The sequence below is a fragment of the Pecten maximus genome, chromosome 12 (genome assembly GCF_902652985.1).
Source record: "Pecten maximus chromosome 12, xPecMax1.1, whole genome shotgun sequence".
Lineage (NCBI taxonomy): Eukaryota > Metazoa > Mollusca > Bivalvia > Pectinida > Pectinidae > Pecten > Pecten maximus.
The window spans coordinates 7700967-7717502 of NC_047026.1; the positions used below are offsets into that span (position 1 = coordinate 7700967).

At 33.7% G+C, this 16536-nt stretch overlaps 1 protein-coding gene and 1 long non-coding RNA gene across 2 annotated transcripts; both read right to left on the minus strand.

Annotated features, from left to right (window-relative positions):
• Positions 1-8501: 8501 nt before the first annotated feature.
• Positions 8502-11109, minus strand: LOC117338770. The gene is made up of 2 exons (XR_004535035.1): positions 10551-11109; positions 8502-10460 (listed from the first exon to the last, which is right to left on the minus strand). It is a non-coding gene; the product is annotated as an uncharacterized LOC117338770 (long non-coding RNA).
• Positions 11110-11667: 558 nt separating this feature from the next.
• LOC117338769 lies at positions 11668-15864 on the minus strand. The gene is made up of 4 exons (XM_033900094.1): positions 15792-15864; positions 15069-15271; positions 14184-14406; positions 11668-13710 (listed from the first exon to the last, which is right to left on the minus strand). The coding sequence occupies exons 1-4, from the start codon at positions 15823-15825 to the stop codon at positions 13589-13591; spliced, it is 582 nt and encodes a 193-aa protein (XP_033755985.1). The 5' UTR covers positions 15826-15864; the 3' UTR covers positions 11668-13588.
• Positions 15865-16536: the final 672 nt, after the last annotated feature.

Sequence of the window (16536 nt, forward strand, 5' to 3'; positions counted from 1 at the left end):
GAGTGAGATAAGAAAATCTCATCCCGGTAAAACTGCGGATATCCGTGTCCAGGGTAAGAGAAAAATATATGTTATATACCACTAGTGGTAAGTTATTTTTTAAAAGTTGCAACTTTTAAAAATTAACTTACTCCAGTGAAATAAATTCCGTATCCAACACTCACTCGTTGTGTAACCTCTAAGTACAGCTATTAGTAAAGATGTATTTTAAAGCTGTAGCAAAAATGTATTATAGTTATTAGCAAAATTATATCAAAGCTATTAGTAAAAATTATTTTAAAGCTATTAGCAAAAAACATATTAAAGCTATTAGCAAAAAATATATTAAAGTTATAAGTAAAAATGTATTAATTAAAGCTATTTGTAAAAATGTATCAAAGCTTTTATAAAAAAGTATTAAAGCTATTAGTAAAATGTGTGAAAGCTAATGGTCAAAAGTGTATTAAAGCTATTAGTAAAAATGTATTAAAACTATAAGTAAAATTGTTCTAAACAACAGTGGAAATATATAAGCACCCTTGTTTAAAACTGAGATGATTAAGAAACTAATTAGCTGGACTTTCGCTCATTAGAATAGGATCTTTACCAATTTGTGTATTTCACCTGCGAGATAATTAGTGCTGATGTGTCTGAAGGAATCAACTTTCTCTCCCGGCAATTTATTCTAAAAATCAAGAAATACCTGTTTTGTACGATCGTGAAATAATAACAGGTATCTTGTAGAACTAGTGGTTAAAAACAAATCAACGGAAAGCCGTTTTGTTGAATCAGGCCGTCAAAAATTACATTGTCAATAACACTGTCTGGTAAGGAATACTGGTGTATCGGACACGTGAAACCGACAAAAAATGGATAACTCATCGCTTTCTTAAACAAATTATCCTGATGCGTTTAAGATGTTTACTGTTTACCGGTTTGATGGCTAAGGCATAATGTTATTCAAAGGCCCAATTAGCTACATTGACAGCAGAACTCCAACAGAGCTACCAGGTGTCAGTTTCAAAAACTAACGCATGCGTATAGAGTCGTAAAAAACAACACTAGAAGCGAGCGTTGGTCTCACAGAGGGTGGACCTCGCGAGCAAAGGTAAATTGCAAGCAGCGAGTGGACTGTGATTGTAACGTTAGCTGTATTTGGTGTGTTAAGCCAGTATAATTGCACGCTATGGCGTATAATTTATCTGGATCTCGGAGAGGCCACAATCTTCTGCAGTGTTCTATTGGTCTACTCTGTATGTCTTCGGATTAAGAAACACTGGTTTTATTAAAACATAACACATGTCGATAAATTTCACGAAAACATTTATTTTCTTGGGGCGATTCTCTTTTCTTTAAAACCATTGTGTGCTACTGAAGTTTATTTATGGGCAGTAGTAATTCTTTTTGGTGGATGACATTATGTTTTTCCACATTTTATGCCGGTGTCAACGCATTTTCTCGACAACACGAAGGTCATCGTGACTTGAATCCTTACATTCAATTGATATTTGTCATATCGATAAATTAGAATTATTCAGTTAAAACATAATTGATAAAGTGTACATGTTTTAATTCTATAATTAGAGCAACGTAATAGGGGATTATGGAATTAATACAATCTAGGGCGTCCGTTTGATTAGGAGAATGAAGCTTGGAAACAAATTAGGGTGTATTTTTATTGGAATCCGTGTAATCGCAAAAAACGTTTAATTCTTATCAACTTGACATGTGAAAAATCTCTCCACTGGACCCAGCGACAGTATAAGATATTAAGTATAAGAAGTTAGACGGTACAATTACGCAATCATGATTATTATGTTCCTAATAATATCCTACTTTTTACATCATCTTCAGAGGGAGGGAATAAACCAGCCGGTCTTTTCAGAAAGAGTATGAACCCATTTCAGATTATTCAACCAAAAATCTAAAAGTTCCTTAAATTCGCTATGGAAATGGAATAAAGAAGTTCTTTTCAATAACAAAAATGTTGATAGATACGCTGCCCAACTAAAAAGAGGACAAGAAAGCATTAAACTGTATTCAACTCAAGCAGTACGTCCATAAAAGGCAAGTAAATCAAGAGAAACCCAAAAGGCCGACAGGTTACAATTTCACTGGTAAACACTTTTACCGTTATTTTTCTACGATATTGCCTTGATAGAATTTGTGTTAGTATTACATGTACTGTCAAACATGATAATTATGTTCTTTGTACAAATTAGGAGACGTGTGCAACGGTGACACCGAAAGAGGTACTAAGGTGACATTAAACCGAATGAAATGCTTAAGGATACCACAAAAAATACTATTAATTACATGTACTCACTCAGACGATATGATACAGGCCACATTGGCCACTTACTTTGGTTTTTTCCCTTAACACCGCTGACGTTTATACTGAAAAGCATACAGTCGAGATTTGTGAACAAAACCAGCGTTTATAATCCGAAACGTGTTCGAAGAATATGGAAGCCGAAAATTTATAAATCAGGATAGCATAAAATGGATTTTATTTCTCGACAAGTAGGGAAGCCAGATTACGCTGACTTGAACCAGGGCTGTCGCTAGTCTCCAAATGAATACGTTCAATGAAGACCCAGGGCTGCAAGTCTAATCAGGCTCGGGCATCTGATGAAACCTTTAAAAGACGCTCCCCAGCATCAATAAGGATCGCAACATTCTGGAGGAAATTATAAGAATACGTACAAATGGTAGGATTCGCTCAGAAAAATGGTTTCGCTGATAGCTGGAGGAAGATTCTACTTTTAAGGTTTGGATCTTCAGTTTTCATTTTTTTTCTACGTGTAGATGATGTTTTGAAATATGTCATAAAGGCGCTGGGAGAAGAATTACAAACGGCAGCATCATAAATAAAACTAGAATGTCATTTTGATGGTTTCACGAGTCTTCAGTTTTAGCTTACATTTATAAGGCTGCGTCAATGCTACCAGCCTCGTGTGTTTATGGAGATAATGTATCATGTTGATAAATAACGTTCTAAAACGCAATAAGTGACTTACCATACCGGGAGATTGCTAATATAGGCTCTGTCTGATGTTAAAAGCATTTGCCCTTTTCTTTCTTTCTGTTCTTTTCAATGAAATGTTGAAATAAAAATGATAATTAAATACATTTTATTTTAATATTCGCCAATCCTGTTAAAATCACCTCTTACTCAATCCAATCAATCAATATTTCATGAAATTATTTTATTAGTCAAAGTTGATATCATTGAATTTGAATGTTTTTAACTTACTTATAAGAATTGCAATGGACACATCATTTATTAATACATAGATATGTACATAGTAATTAAAACTTAAAGATTATAAAAATGAATATGATGCAATAAAACATGCATGAAAAATCTTACTAAATATGGAAGATAATGAAATAAAGAAGGGAAAAATTAGAAAGTGTTTCTTTTTAAAACCACCTACTTTACAACAATACTCAGGTATATAATGTCATCAATAAAGGTTACTCAATGTAGATTGATATAAAGACATAGTATACTGTTACATCGGTTCATAATATACACGTGTGTTTTGTGAATTACCAATATCCGAAAATTACCAATGAATTACCACATCTAATGATTACCATGATAACCAATATCCAAAAATTACCAATGAATTACCACATATAAGAGTTACCATAATTACTAATATCCAAAATTACCAATATCTAAAGATTACCAATATCAAACAATTACCACATTAAATAATAACTAATAATCACCACATCCAATAATTTCCAGTATCCAAAATTACCAATATCCAAGGATTAGTTTAAACTTTATTTATTCAATAATACATGGCAATATAATATATACAATATAATTTCAAAAAGGATTCAGAAACAAGTACTAAGTACGTATGTAAATCTGTCTCCTTTTAGACATACAGTAGCTATATGGAACAGTACTGACGAAACTTAATGCTATTTGGATATTTATCATTGAACGTTTAATTACATGCGCATGGAAAATAGAGAGCCAGGGTGCAGGGGGTTGAAAGGGGCTGGGGATAATACTTACGGTAGAGGTAGGACAAGCGCAGATTTATTCCTCGAATTCCGTATATGAAGAGGGGGCATTGGGTCTGTGCATATTGTGAAAACAACATGATGTAATTTTGATTTTTTTAAAAGCGTCTAGACTGACAGATGAAACTTTGTACACAATCAAAAATAATTTCGTTCATGTTAACATTATAGTTTGGGGGTTACCAATTTATTGTGGGTTAATGCATCTATCCTTCAACACTTAGCCCATTTTCCCCCTGACATCTCAGTTGGATATCCAATCTTTTAACTCCTAACGTCACTGATCCGGTGGCAAGTAAATACATTGTATACCTTATTGTTACTGACTAGAGTCTTAAAATATATCTTAACATCACTGACACGATGACAAAATATACTGTGTTATGTACCAGAGTCCTAAAATATATCTTAACTTACATCACTGACACGATGACAAAATATACCGTGTTACTGACTAGAGTCCTGAAATATATCTTAACATACATCACTGACACAATGACAACGTATACCGTCTTACGTAACAGAGTACTAAAATATATCTTTACTTACATCACTGACACGATGACAAAATATACCGTGTTACACTGACTAGAGTCCTGAAATATATCTTAACTAACATCACTGACACGATGACAAAATATACCGTGTTATGTACCAGAGTCCTAAAATATATCTTTACTTACATCACTGACACGATGACAAATAAATATAGTGTTACTTATCACTGTGCCATTCAACATATTTAAAGTAATATCACTGACGAAATGTTAAAGGAAGCAGAAACAGTTATATGATGCATTTCTATATTGTCTCTACGATGTAAACTGAATTCTTTAATGACCAGCCTAATGGGTACCGTTATATCAATCGATATTCAGTTATAAAATAGCCATACTTTGCTTTCAAACACCCTCTGTTTACATTTAAAACATAATTAATTATAGATTGCTTGTGGTATGATAGTATGTATATGCGTTTGCATTTTAAATTCTAATTTGTAATTTTCATAATGTGGTCCATGAGTTGCGACATATCAAGTGTGGTTAAAAGGCATCGTGGATATGGAGTTTAACGTTATTGCAAAGTATGAACGTGTGTTTAATGTTCATATATCTTTCATTTTATAGCCTTATACCACGTGCACATTTCCCAAATGGTTGGTATCGACCAGGACATGATAAGAAATGCGTGACCTTATGAAGTTCGTACCAGATTACAACATTACACTATCATACAATGATTACTCTATCGTACAATGAACGAAGTTGGTACCAGATTACAACATTTCACTATCATACAATGACAGGCAAACTTCCATGCAAGCTCACTATAGAAATAAGCATAAGAAATATGGCATATTAAATGCACATTGATTTCCAAATGCTAGGTATATTAGTCAACGAAAATGTGTTTAAAATGACATGATCAGAATACATGTATAGTTAAGACACCGTATGTATGTTTGTCACCTCAGGAGATAAAGAGATTACAAGATTATAATCAATCACACTTTTATATCTGAGGTATTTATAACAGCAGGTCAATTTTCATCCTCTCCAAAAAAAAAAAAAAAAAAAACTGTCGAAGTTATTATTTTACGGGGTTTAACACCAACGAGACGACAACAGAAGGGGAAAACATAGAAGGAAATGTCTGACAGGAAGAAAGGGAATTCACACTGACAAAAGGAAGAAAAAGATCTGAAATTTTATAGGAGGCAGCAGATCTGTCTTGGCCCCTTCAATGTCCAGTAAAGAAGGAGATGCAATATAAATAACCGATCCTGCAGGAAATCCACTTTTAGTCGCCTCCTATCATCGACATGCAGTGGGACATAGCAGGCTTTACTCTTGGAGTTCGTAGTTGTTCTGTAATCAGAAGTCTCGGAGAATAACAAACGATATGAGATATTGGAAAAAACTAACAAACACAAAAATCTCTTTCACAACAACAAGAACTACTTAGTCGATGATTCAAATTATCTTCGACCTTTAAAACTCTCTTAGATCTTACATTAATGCTAAAACTACAATTTCTTCATCAAACCAGACTTCATTTCAAACGAATTTTTAGGCAATCTCTAACATTTTTTTTCTTCATCAAACCGGACTTCATTTCAAGTGGATTCCATAGACAATGTCAAAACAATGTTTCCTTCATCAAACAGCACAACGGAACATTATAAATTATATATAATCAAGTTTTTGTGTTGAAAAAGTCTTATAATAATTACGCTCCAGGCATCATTTAATAGGAGAATGTTGTAAGATGTAGTTTCTATTCATTATGCAGTCTAAATTTTAAAGTAACAAAACTATCAGCCCACTATCATCATTTGGAGGGCTTAGCTATTCAAATCGACCAAATCGGCCTACGTCCATGTGTTGTCGACCGACAATACACAATCCTTCTTATTGCTAGTTCTTCAGTAAGTACTTGAAGGATTTTTTTTTTTATTAATTTGATGTGTAGATTCCCCTTGAACCTTAGTAATGCCCGTTTAATTTCGCGTCTGATCAGAAAAACATCGTGGCCGACAGGCAGCCATTTTGGATTTTGATAGTTGAAGTTTGGTATCACTAATTTTTTTACAACAACAACAACAAAGTAGGTTCCCCTCACAGGGGCTTGGCACGATTTTCCAAATGATAGTCTATATATATATGTATATAGTATCAATATACATATATATATAGACTATCATTTGGAAAATCGTGCCAAGCCCCTGTGGTTCCCCTTAGACCTTTACGTATGCCCGTTTAATGTCGAATCTAAAAAGGAATACAAGATAGACGACAGGCAGACATCTTGCAATTGGATTTTGACAGTTGACGTATGAACCTCTGTAGGTGTAAACATTACCAATGTAAAACCCTCTACATGTAGACTAGTAATGACAAACATGATGTGAAACATGTTGTTGTGTGTACGTGGTCACATATTTCACAACGGTGACCTTGAGAATAGACCAAGGTCATTTGTATGCTGAATCGTTATAGAACTCAATTATTGTTACCTGATGTCAAAATATTAAGCATGTGGGTCTTCTGGAACTTTGAATAGATGATCATTATTTTTTTTTAACGTATTTGACCCCGTGACTTTGAAAACAGTCAAGGTTATTTATATGAGGAACATTATACCACTCTGTCCGAGATACGTGTGCCTTCTGACAACACATCAGGCCTCTAAGTTTTCTGGAACTTGAGAAGAACATTCTTAAGGTTTTTAACATATTTGAACCCAGTAACTTTGAAAACATGTCAAGGTCATTGGTATAAGGACACTTTATATCACTATACATAGCAGGTACCTAGGTGCACTGGCAAAAGACAAGTACCCTGAGTCTCCATTACAGGTATCTACATGTACTGACTAAAGATGAGTACCATGTGTGTTTTAAAACACTAGAAGATATTCTATGACATAAAAAATAGGTCAAGGTCATTTATAACAGGCAATTTCATACTACTTTGTCTAAGGTACCTGCTGGCGAAATATTAGGCCTCTGGATCTTCTAGAACTTGAGAAAAATTCTTGAAGTTTTTTTTAAACATATTTGACCTCTTTGACCTTGAAAATACGTCAATGTTATTGGTTTGGGGAAATTTCATAACACTCCATAGCAGGAACCTACTGGCAAAAGATGAGTGTCCTGTGTCATGTTAACTTCAGAATATTCTCAAATGAATTTTCAATATTTAAAAAAAAACCCCACTTTTTATCAGTTTTCTATAAATTAAAAGTTGATGGCCATACCACACCATAAGTTCACTGCTACTTTAAAATCCAGTTTCTAACGTAAAATTCAAGGTATAAGAAAGTTTTGTATATTTTGTCATGACACATTATATAGTTATCTCAATTAAAATGGTTGATGTTGTTGTGAGGATAGATCTTGGTTCCTGTAAGTTTAAATTGTTTTATCGGAACATGCTATCACACCCCCCCCCCCCCCCCCCCCCCCCCCCCCCACACACACACACACACTAAAAGGTGAATTATATCAATAACCACTATTCAAACATGATTAACATCACTTAAATATGTCACATCTATACACACAAAAACAAATCTTTCTTGGTATACAATGTATTTCAATGATGAAATCTTAACCACCCCATATTATTTTATGTTTAGGGAATTTCCTTACCAAATGAAATCAAACATGAAAATCATACTATAGATAGAATAGTTTTAATTGCTAGGGGCCGTGGTGGCCAAGTGGTTAAGGTGTCCCAACACTTTATCACTAGCCCTCCTCCTCTGGGTTGTATGTGCGAAACCCATATGGGTCAGTTGCCTGGTTCTGACCATAGGCCTGTGATATTTTTCCGGGTGCTGGGGCTTTCCTCCACCTCCAAATCTTGGTACAACCTTAAATGACCCTCGCTGTTATTAGGACATTAAACAAACTAAACAAAAACCAAATGATGTGATGAATTCAAAAGTAACACAATTACAAAACAAACAACCAAAATTCTCATGTTTTATTTGACAGATAAAATCAAAATGCTATCATGTATGACATCAATAGTTCCAGCTCACCCAATAGCGCTCAAATAAAACCGGGACATATGAAGATCTAATTCCAATTATGCAAAATATTTTTTATTAACACTTATCTGTGATCCATGAAGCATACAAATATCTTTGGTACATTTCATGTAGTGACAAAAAACTCGTCAGATTTTACATATGTTTATGACTTGAATAATATGCATCTGTAATTCTTCCCAGAATGCATCTGCACTTTAGGGTGTAAATAAAACAATAAAAAAAGCATTCTACATCTTTCATGTATACCATTAAAACAGGATTTCATAAACATCAATATATCAGAATTCGCTTCTGACAGTACAGATTTTTTTAATCTGTATACTTACACAATAATTTTCGAGAAACATTTTGGGAAAAAAACAATGCAGCTATCCTCTTCCAAACCACCAAACTGTTTGCTAATTGTTTCTAAACTAAATATGTACACATGAAAGTCTACAGTAAATCAAATGTTATCTTTAATACTGTTTTACATGATATTTCTCCATTACCCAGCACAGAATCAATTAATAGCACTACAAAGACAATATACAAATTGTTTTCGGACAGCTTCATCATCGCCACTGACTAGCGCAGTCCCTCTGTTGTCACACTGTATACCTATATTTCTGTTAATGCCATGAAAAATAATTTGTAAAAATAAAATCAAGAGGTACCCGAAGCACTGAGTATGATGAATAGATGGGTATGAATATTCGCCCGGCCACCTCACCATTTTATGGCAGGCACATAAATGCACTTGGTATTATGACACAATGAACGTAAATTATTGTAGGTAAAATATACACAACAGGATTGTCCAACTATTATCACAAACAAACAGGAATTATTTTGCAATTCATTCAAAACCAAAAATCTCTTAAACACTGATGTATAAAAATATTATTTCATCTACTGTTATTTGAAAAAAAGGAATTGAAGTTAAAAATAAGCTAGTGGGAAAATCTCATGAAATATTCTGTCATTTTCAAAATGACAATGAAATCTTGTGTACATGTACATGAGTATTATTTTACCTCACCCGATAATCAAACGATGAATAATGAAAATACAGCAGAAAGACAAAGTATTGATGCAAAAAATTAGCAAAACCCACACATATGTTTTTCTGTGAAGTATACCAGATCTGTTGTAAACTGTAACTGTTTGAAATTTAAAATTAATCTGACACAAACAATACCTATCTATTTAGTACAACCTGCACCACACCACACAGTAATTAAGTCACAATCTCAGAAAAGCAGAAAGCTGCTAAATATCAGTTTATATATACATAGTACATACATATATATAAAATCAAAGATTGGCATCTCAGAAATATACTAAAAATGATTTTAGGTTTTATCAATTTGGAAAAATCAAGTTGAACCTTTCCTTTGAAATGAACAAGATTGTTTTCCAGAGAAATTCTAATGAGCTTGCTCCTACATTTTATTTGAAATGTTTTGTTTTAAAAGCGATCATTATAGGGCACTGTTATTATCAATTTTAAAGTTTTGGTGTTGATAAGATTAATTAGATACCATGGTTGTCATTCTACATTGTGAGAAGCAATGTATACACTAACAGTGATTTATTATCAGTAACTGGTTATATATGATAAAAATCAAATTTGTTACAAAGAGCCCTGGATCTCTTATCAATGACTCCAGTCAAACATTCCATTGTTTATAGAGTCAAACCTTCCATTGTTTATAGAGTCAAACATTCCATTGTTTATAGAGCCAAACCTTCCATTGTTTATAGAGTCAAACCTTCCATTGTTTATAGAGTCAAACCTTCCGTTGTTTATAGAGTCAAACCTTCCATTGTTTATAGAATCAAACATTCCATTGTTTATAAAGTCAAACCTTCCATTGTTTATAGAGTCAAACCTTCCATTGTTTATATAGTCAAACCTTCCATTGTTTATATAGTCAAACCTTCCATTGTTTATAGAATCAAACCTGTTTATAGAGTCAAACCTTCCATTGTTTATAGAGTCAAACCTTCCATTGTTTATAGAGTCAAACCTTCCATTGTTTATAGAGTCAAACCTTCCATTGTTTATATAGTCAAACCTTCCATTGTTTATAGAGTCAAACCTTTCATTGTTTATAGAGTCAAACCTTCCATTGTTTATAGAGTCAAACCTTCCATTGTTTATAGAGTCAAACCTTCCATTGTTTATAGAGTCAAACCTTCCATTGTTTATAGAGTCAAACCTTCCATTGTTTATATAGTCAAACCTTCCATTGTTTATAGAGTCAAACCTTCCATTGTTTATAGAGTCAAACCTTCCATTGTTTATAGAGTCAAACCTTCCATTGTTTATAGAGTCAAACCTTCCATTGTTTATATAGTCAAACCTTCCATTGTTTATATAGTCAAACCTTCCATTGTTTATAGAGTCAAACCTTCCATTGTTTATAGATTCAAACCTTCCATTGTTTATAGAATCATTTCTATTAAAAAATACCTAGTAGGTAAGCCTTCGTTACATAAACAACCACCAGTTAATCTTCATGATTTTATAAAACAGGAAATATTCAATAGTGTCCCTTAGCAAAATGCAATGGCATTAAAATACCATTGAAATAGCATTACTTCAAAACCATTGATAAGCCATTGAAATACCATTTATTTAGGTTGATCAATGCTTCTCATGAAGAACCATTGAAACACCATTTGAACACCATTGAAACGCCATTGAAATGAGCCGAAATATTTAAATTAGTTTGCTAAATAAGGTATCATGAAACAATGGTATTTCAATGGTTTTTCAATGGTATTTAAATGGTATTTTAATGGTATTTTAATGGCATTTCAATGGTCTTGGAAATAAATTTCAATGGTATATCAATGGTTTTAAGAAAAAAACAATGGTAATTCAATGGCATTCCAAGACTCCGTCTATCTACATGTATCTGAACCCAGGAACCTAGAATAATCAAATCACTTCTATATTCATGGTGTGGTTTTCTAGTGTTCAATTTACGGTGTTCATCAAAATTATTAATAAAACTCGAAGGGTGGTAACTCTAAATATGACCTGGGTGTCCTAGGGTGGTGGTAGATTTTTTTACTGGACTATCCCTCAGACATTGTTTGATCTCCATCAGTCACTCCATTCATTAAGCAGTCAAGCAGATCTTTTCCCTTGAATCTTCTTGGTTTTGTTACATTATGCTGTATTGTGACTAACATTGATAGGTGAATTGAATAATAGCCCACAATGAATCTGATGATGGGCTAATAATTGAGAAAACATATCCAACTTTAAATAAAGATAACCTCAGAATATTGCTTCTTTTTCATTTGCATGTGTTTATTTTATTAATTTCTGGTATCCAAAAAGAAGTACATAGAGAAACATCACTGGTGACAATATGTGTTTCTTTCAAAATAGCTTTCACCTTTTTGGGCATACTCAAGTATTTGAGATACTCTACAGAAATGCCTAGCTTAAATTTCAGTTTAAAAAAAAAAGAGAAATCAATACGAAAGCATGGCACATATTTTTTAGATTTTCATATTTGGTAATTATCTTAGACCAATATCATAAGTCAGGACAACTGAAAAAAAAGTCACATTTTTGTTACCATTGCAACAGTTTCTGGCCATGGTACAACATGCATGTCCGTCCTAGGCCTGTTACAGACATTCTATTTTGTCAAAAATTTAATTTTACATGATATGAAACATTTCTGCATGGATAAATATCATAATGTTTTGTATTTTAATCTTTGAATAAATTTTTAAAATTTGGATTTCCGGAGTTGCGTTTTTCTTCTTATATGAATTTGAACAAAGAAACAATTTATACAAAGGAATATGCCATTTCTACAGGTAAGAACAATCCAAAGACATAATGTTTATAACAGAAAAAAAGGTTTCCTTAAATGCATAGTGGTCCTAAACCAGTATTAAATGTTAATTACAAGAGTGACAATTACATAACAGGAACCGATTTAACAAGATGGACATTTTTGCAACATGGTTTAACAGTGTTGTTCCGATGATCGATCATATTTGATATCTAATCGAAAGGCAACCAATTCTTATTAATTGATTATGAGGTTCACTTTCACTTCATGTACTACCTAGAAGAGAACGACAGTTCTGTATTAGATTAAATTACTACCAATCATGTTATTTAATATAACAAGTACTAATTGTAAGGACAACCGTTAAATTAATGTCCCCCAAACTACCCCAACGGTCGTAAATAATGATAATGGAAGAGTTTTCACCGAAATCAAACAATATCTAAATTTGGGGGAAAAAAAAACCAGAAACCTCAGACAATTTTGTAAGTAGTACCATTCTGATCAGCTTCCCTCAATCCCATATACCAATCTGTACCAAAATCAAACAATATCTAAATTTCGACCAATCAGAGGCCACGAAATGGCAGCCATTTTTGAGTTTTGTTCCAAGACATGCACGTTGCACACCTTCTGCCCCCCAAGCAATACTCATGTGAAGTTTCATAAGGATCTGTCCAATAGTTTAGGAGGAAACTGCCGGACAAGTTCACCATGAAAAGATAGAAGAAAGCTAAAGAAGAATTTAATAAGAAATGAAACAAACACAATATGGCCCCCCAACTTTGTTAGGGGGACATAATTAATTATAAAATATTAATGATAACTGTTCATCGGTGAAGACTGTAACTCTGAAATGGTATGAATGAAAGATAAGAAACTGCGAGTGAGCGGCAGCTAGACATAAGACAAAATGTCCAAAGAAAAATCCCATTTGTTAAGCATTATGTACGTACTAGTATGCCAACCGATTAATCCTTAAATTCATTGTAGAAACTGCTAGAAGGAATGAAATAAATGCAAATTATCAAAATATTTATAAATGTTTGTCCATCAATGTTGAAATATCAACTGATTCCCAACACTACTTCTTCAACATCTGGGGACACAAAGCGATACATTTCTGTCGAATTTCTCAAATACTTATAGTTTGTCGTCACCCTCAGACTTCTTTCTTCCTTTCTGCTCTGCTCCCCTTACTTGCAACTCTTTCGTTTTGATAACCTATGGTTCCCAATCTTGTTCTGGATAGCAGTGATGTACTTCTTCTGGGATAGTTCTTGAAAGTTTAATGCACTGCATCTTGTATGGAGATATTCTGAAAGAATAGTACAATTATTAAGGCATTAATGTCCATTCTTTTAAAGTCGGTATCAAACTACAAAGTATTAAAGCTGTAATTCACATCCCTCGCTTTCGCCTCAAATTGCGTTAATCAATGGACCATGAGTCACTGCGGCAAAAAATGTCTCTTTTCGTTAATCAAGGGGTCATAACTCCTGCAAATAATGTCCCAACAAAACCTGCGACCTAGCCCTTTAGGCATTTGACCATGTCACCAACTTCCTTTTAAGCAAAAGCGGGGGATAAAAATTGAATGCCTTCCTGTTGAACATAACATATATTTCACTCGTATGACAGAACTTTGCGATATTCTGTCATACTCGTGAAATTACTGAATTACGTAGCTGCTTCTTGCAATTAACAAAAAAGATCTGTCATATTTTAAGTTAATTTCTTTTATAAAAAGCTATATACTGTTTTTTCTTTTACTCCTGACATTACTCATACCTTGTATAGCCTCTCTCTTGTTGATAGGGAGGGAACTAACACCTTTGCTGGCGGCCATTTCTTCAAATGAAAATACTAAGTCCAGAACTTTATTCAACAGGTACAATGCTGGATTTTTCATGGATCCAGCCTTGTTCTCTATGCCCCTTAACTGTGATGGATTCACAAGAATTTCAGCAAAGTGATCTTTGTCATCTGGATCTATGATCAAGGGAACGAGTCTCTGGGAAATATAATAAAGTAAATAGGTTAGGGTACACATTAAAACTTAATACACAATGTATTTATATAGCTATATTTTGGATACTTTGCAACAAAAAGATTTTTTTTGTATTTCAAGTTTCTTGAAACAAAGTCATTTTATCAGTTGTGTTGATAATTTGCAAGCAAATAAAAACATTTGTTATAATAATTACATAGAATATGAAAGCCATTAATACAGAAATTTAATGTGTACATTTTACTTAACCTGGGATTGATACTAGTGGTGGTCAATAATTCTTACTAATTTAAGTTGTTCTAAAGCATGGCAAAGTTGTAAATTAAACAATAACATATTTTTCTAAGAAAGAAATTCTCTTTCATTTTTAAATCTTTTTCTTTCAAACTGAGAAAATATGTACATGCAAGTAAAAAGACTTGACTTTTAATTGGCAAATTATTCAAATCCACACGTCTTTGTTGTTACCACTTTAACAAAATTGTCTGATGTCTTGGAAGGACTACTAGAAATTGTTAAGGATCGACTGAAAACTGTATCTGGTATATGTGGTCTTGCTGGCCACCTGATAAAACAAGTTGTAGTATTTAACACTGTTAACGAAGATTTTATGTGAAAGATAAATATTTCTAGGTACTGCATGAGTATGAGGCATATGTACATACCATTTCACTTTTCTGTGCAGATTTGACAGATGATCTTGGATTCCTGTCAAAAACCTGAGTATTTGGCGAGTTCATGGAGTGCTGGTTGTTCCCAAATATTTCTCTTCCATTAGATTCCCCCTGTTGACGTAATTGCAATGTCAGTAGCTCCAGAAACCCAAGCAAGGTCACTCTTTGGTTGTTGTCCAACTCTCTAAAGTAATCTATTAAAGGATGAAGAGAAAAAAAAGGAAATTTTCAACAAGAATTAATATGTTAAATCCCTATTTACAAGTATCGATCACTGTGTGATCTAAATAGTATTCTCAAATTGAATAGTATCATGATCAAGAATATAAGACAATGTCAAGAAGGATTTGTATACAATATGTATAATATACAACCCCTTTTAAGTTATCAGACAGAGTTTAGAGTTATTATCAAATAGCTGAAAATCCAACTAGTAATTATATGAACAAAGAAAAAATACCAGGCCTCACCGGACAAGCAAAATCAAATTTCAAATATTTACCTTAATTTGAATTTTAAAATGATATCCAATATATATGACTAGGGCAACAATCCACCAAGGTTACATATTGTAAAATTGGATGAATTTATTCAGTCTTCCAAGCCATTGTACTGTACAGACAGATGGATAAAAAAAACATACAATAAAAAGCATGAATTAGATTTTAAGATATATATCGAAACACTTTTTATAAATATTTTTTTAACACATACCTGTGATCGGATTACAATGCTGGGACATGGGCATGTGCACTGGATACACTGGGGTACTTGATATTTCATGCTGTACATCTAGCTCTTGTGATTCCTTCGGGTTATCCCATGAATAATTGGCGTTGTAGCCATAGTACTGGTTTTCACTTCCAGAAGCCGATTGAACTGATGGCATTTCTGAATAAGAGAAACCATTGTGGTCCTGGTCATTCAAAACACTAAGGCCAGAAAACACAGCTTGTGATGTTTCCTGTTGACTATCCAAAACCAATTCTATCTTTTTTGTTGAGTACGCTTTCTTGGAGGGAGTCTTGGAATTTGTAATTGTTACAGAAGTAACTTCTGATGTGCATGTTTCTGATCTTGGCCTAATGCAAGTGTCAAATAGTCTAGTTTTTGTATGGCTTGTTTTTATGGATGGTGTCTTTTGGGTATCGCGGATAGGTGTGGCTTTGGAAGGAGTCTTTTTGGTCCCGCGGACAGGTGTGGCTTTGGAAGGAGTCTTTTCAGTCCTGCCGACAGGTGTAGCTTTGGGAGGTGTAAATGTCTTTTTGGTCCCACCTACAGGAGTGACTTTGGACGGTGTCTTTTTGGTCCCACCTACAGGAGTGGCTTTGGACGGTGTCTTTTTGGTCCCACCTACAGGAGTGGCTTTGGACGGTGTCTTTTTGGTCCCACCTACAGGAGTGGCTTTGGACGGTGTCTTTTTGGTCCCACCTACAGGAGTGGCTTTGGACGGTGTCTT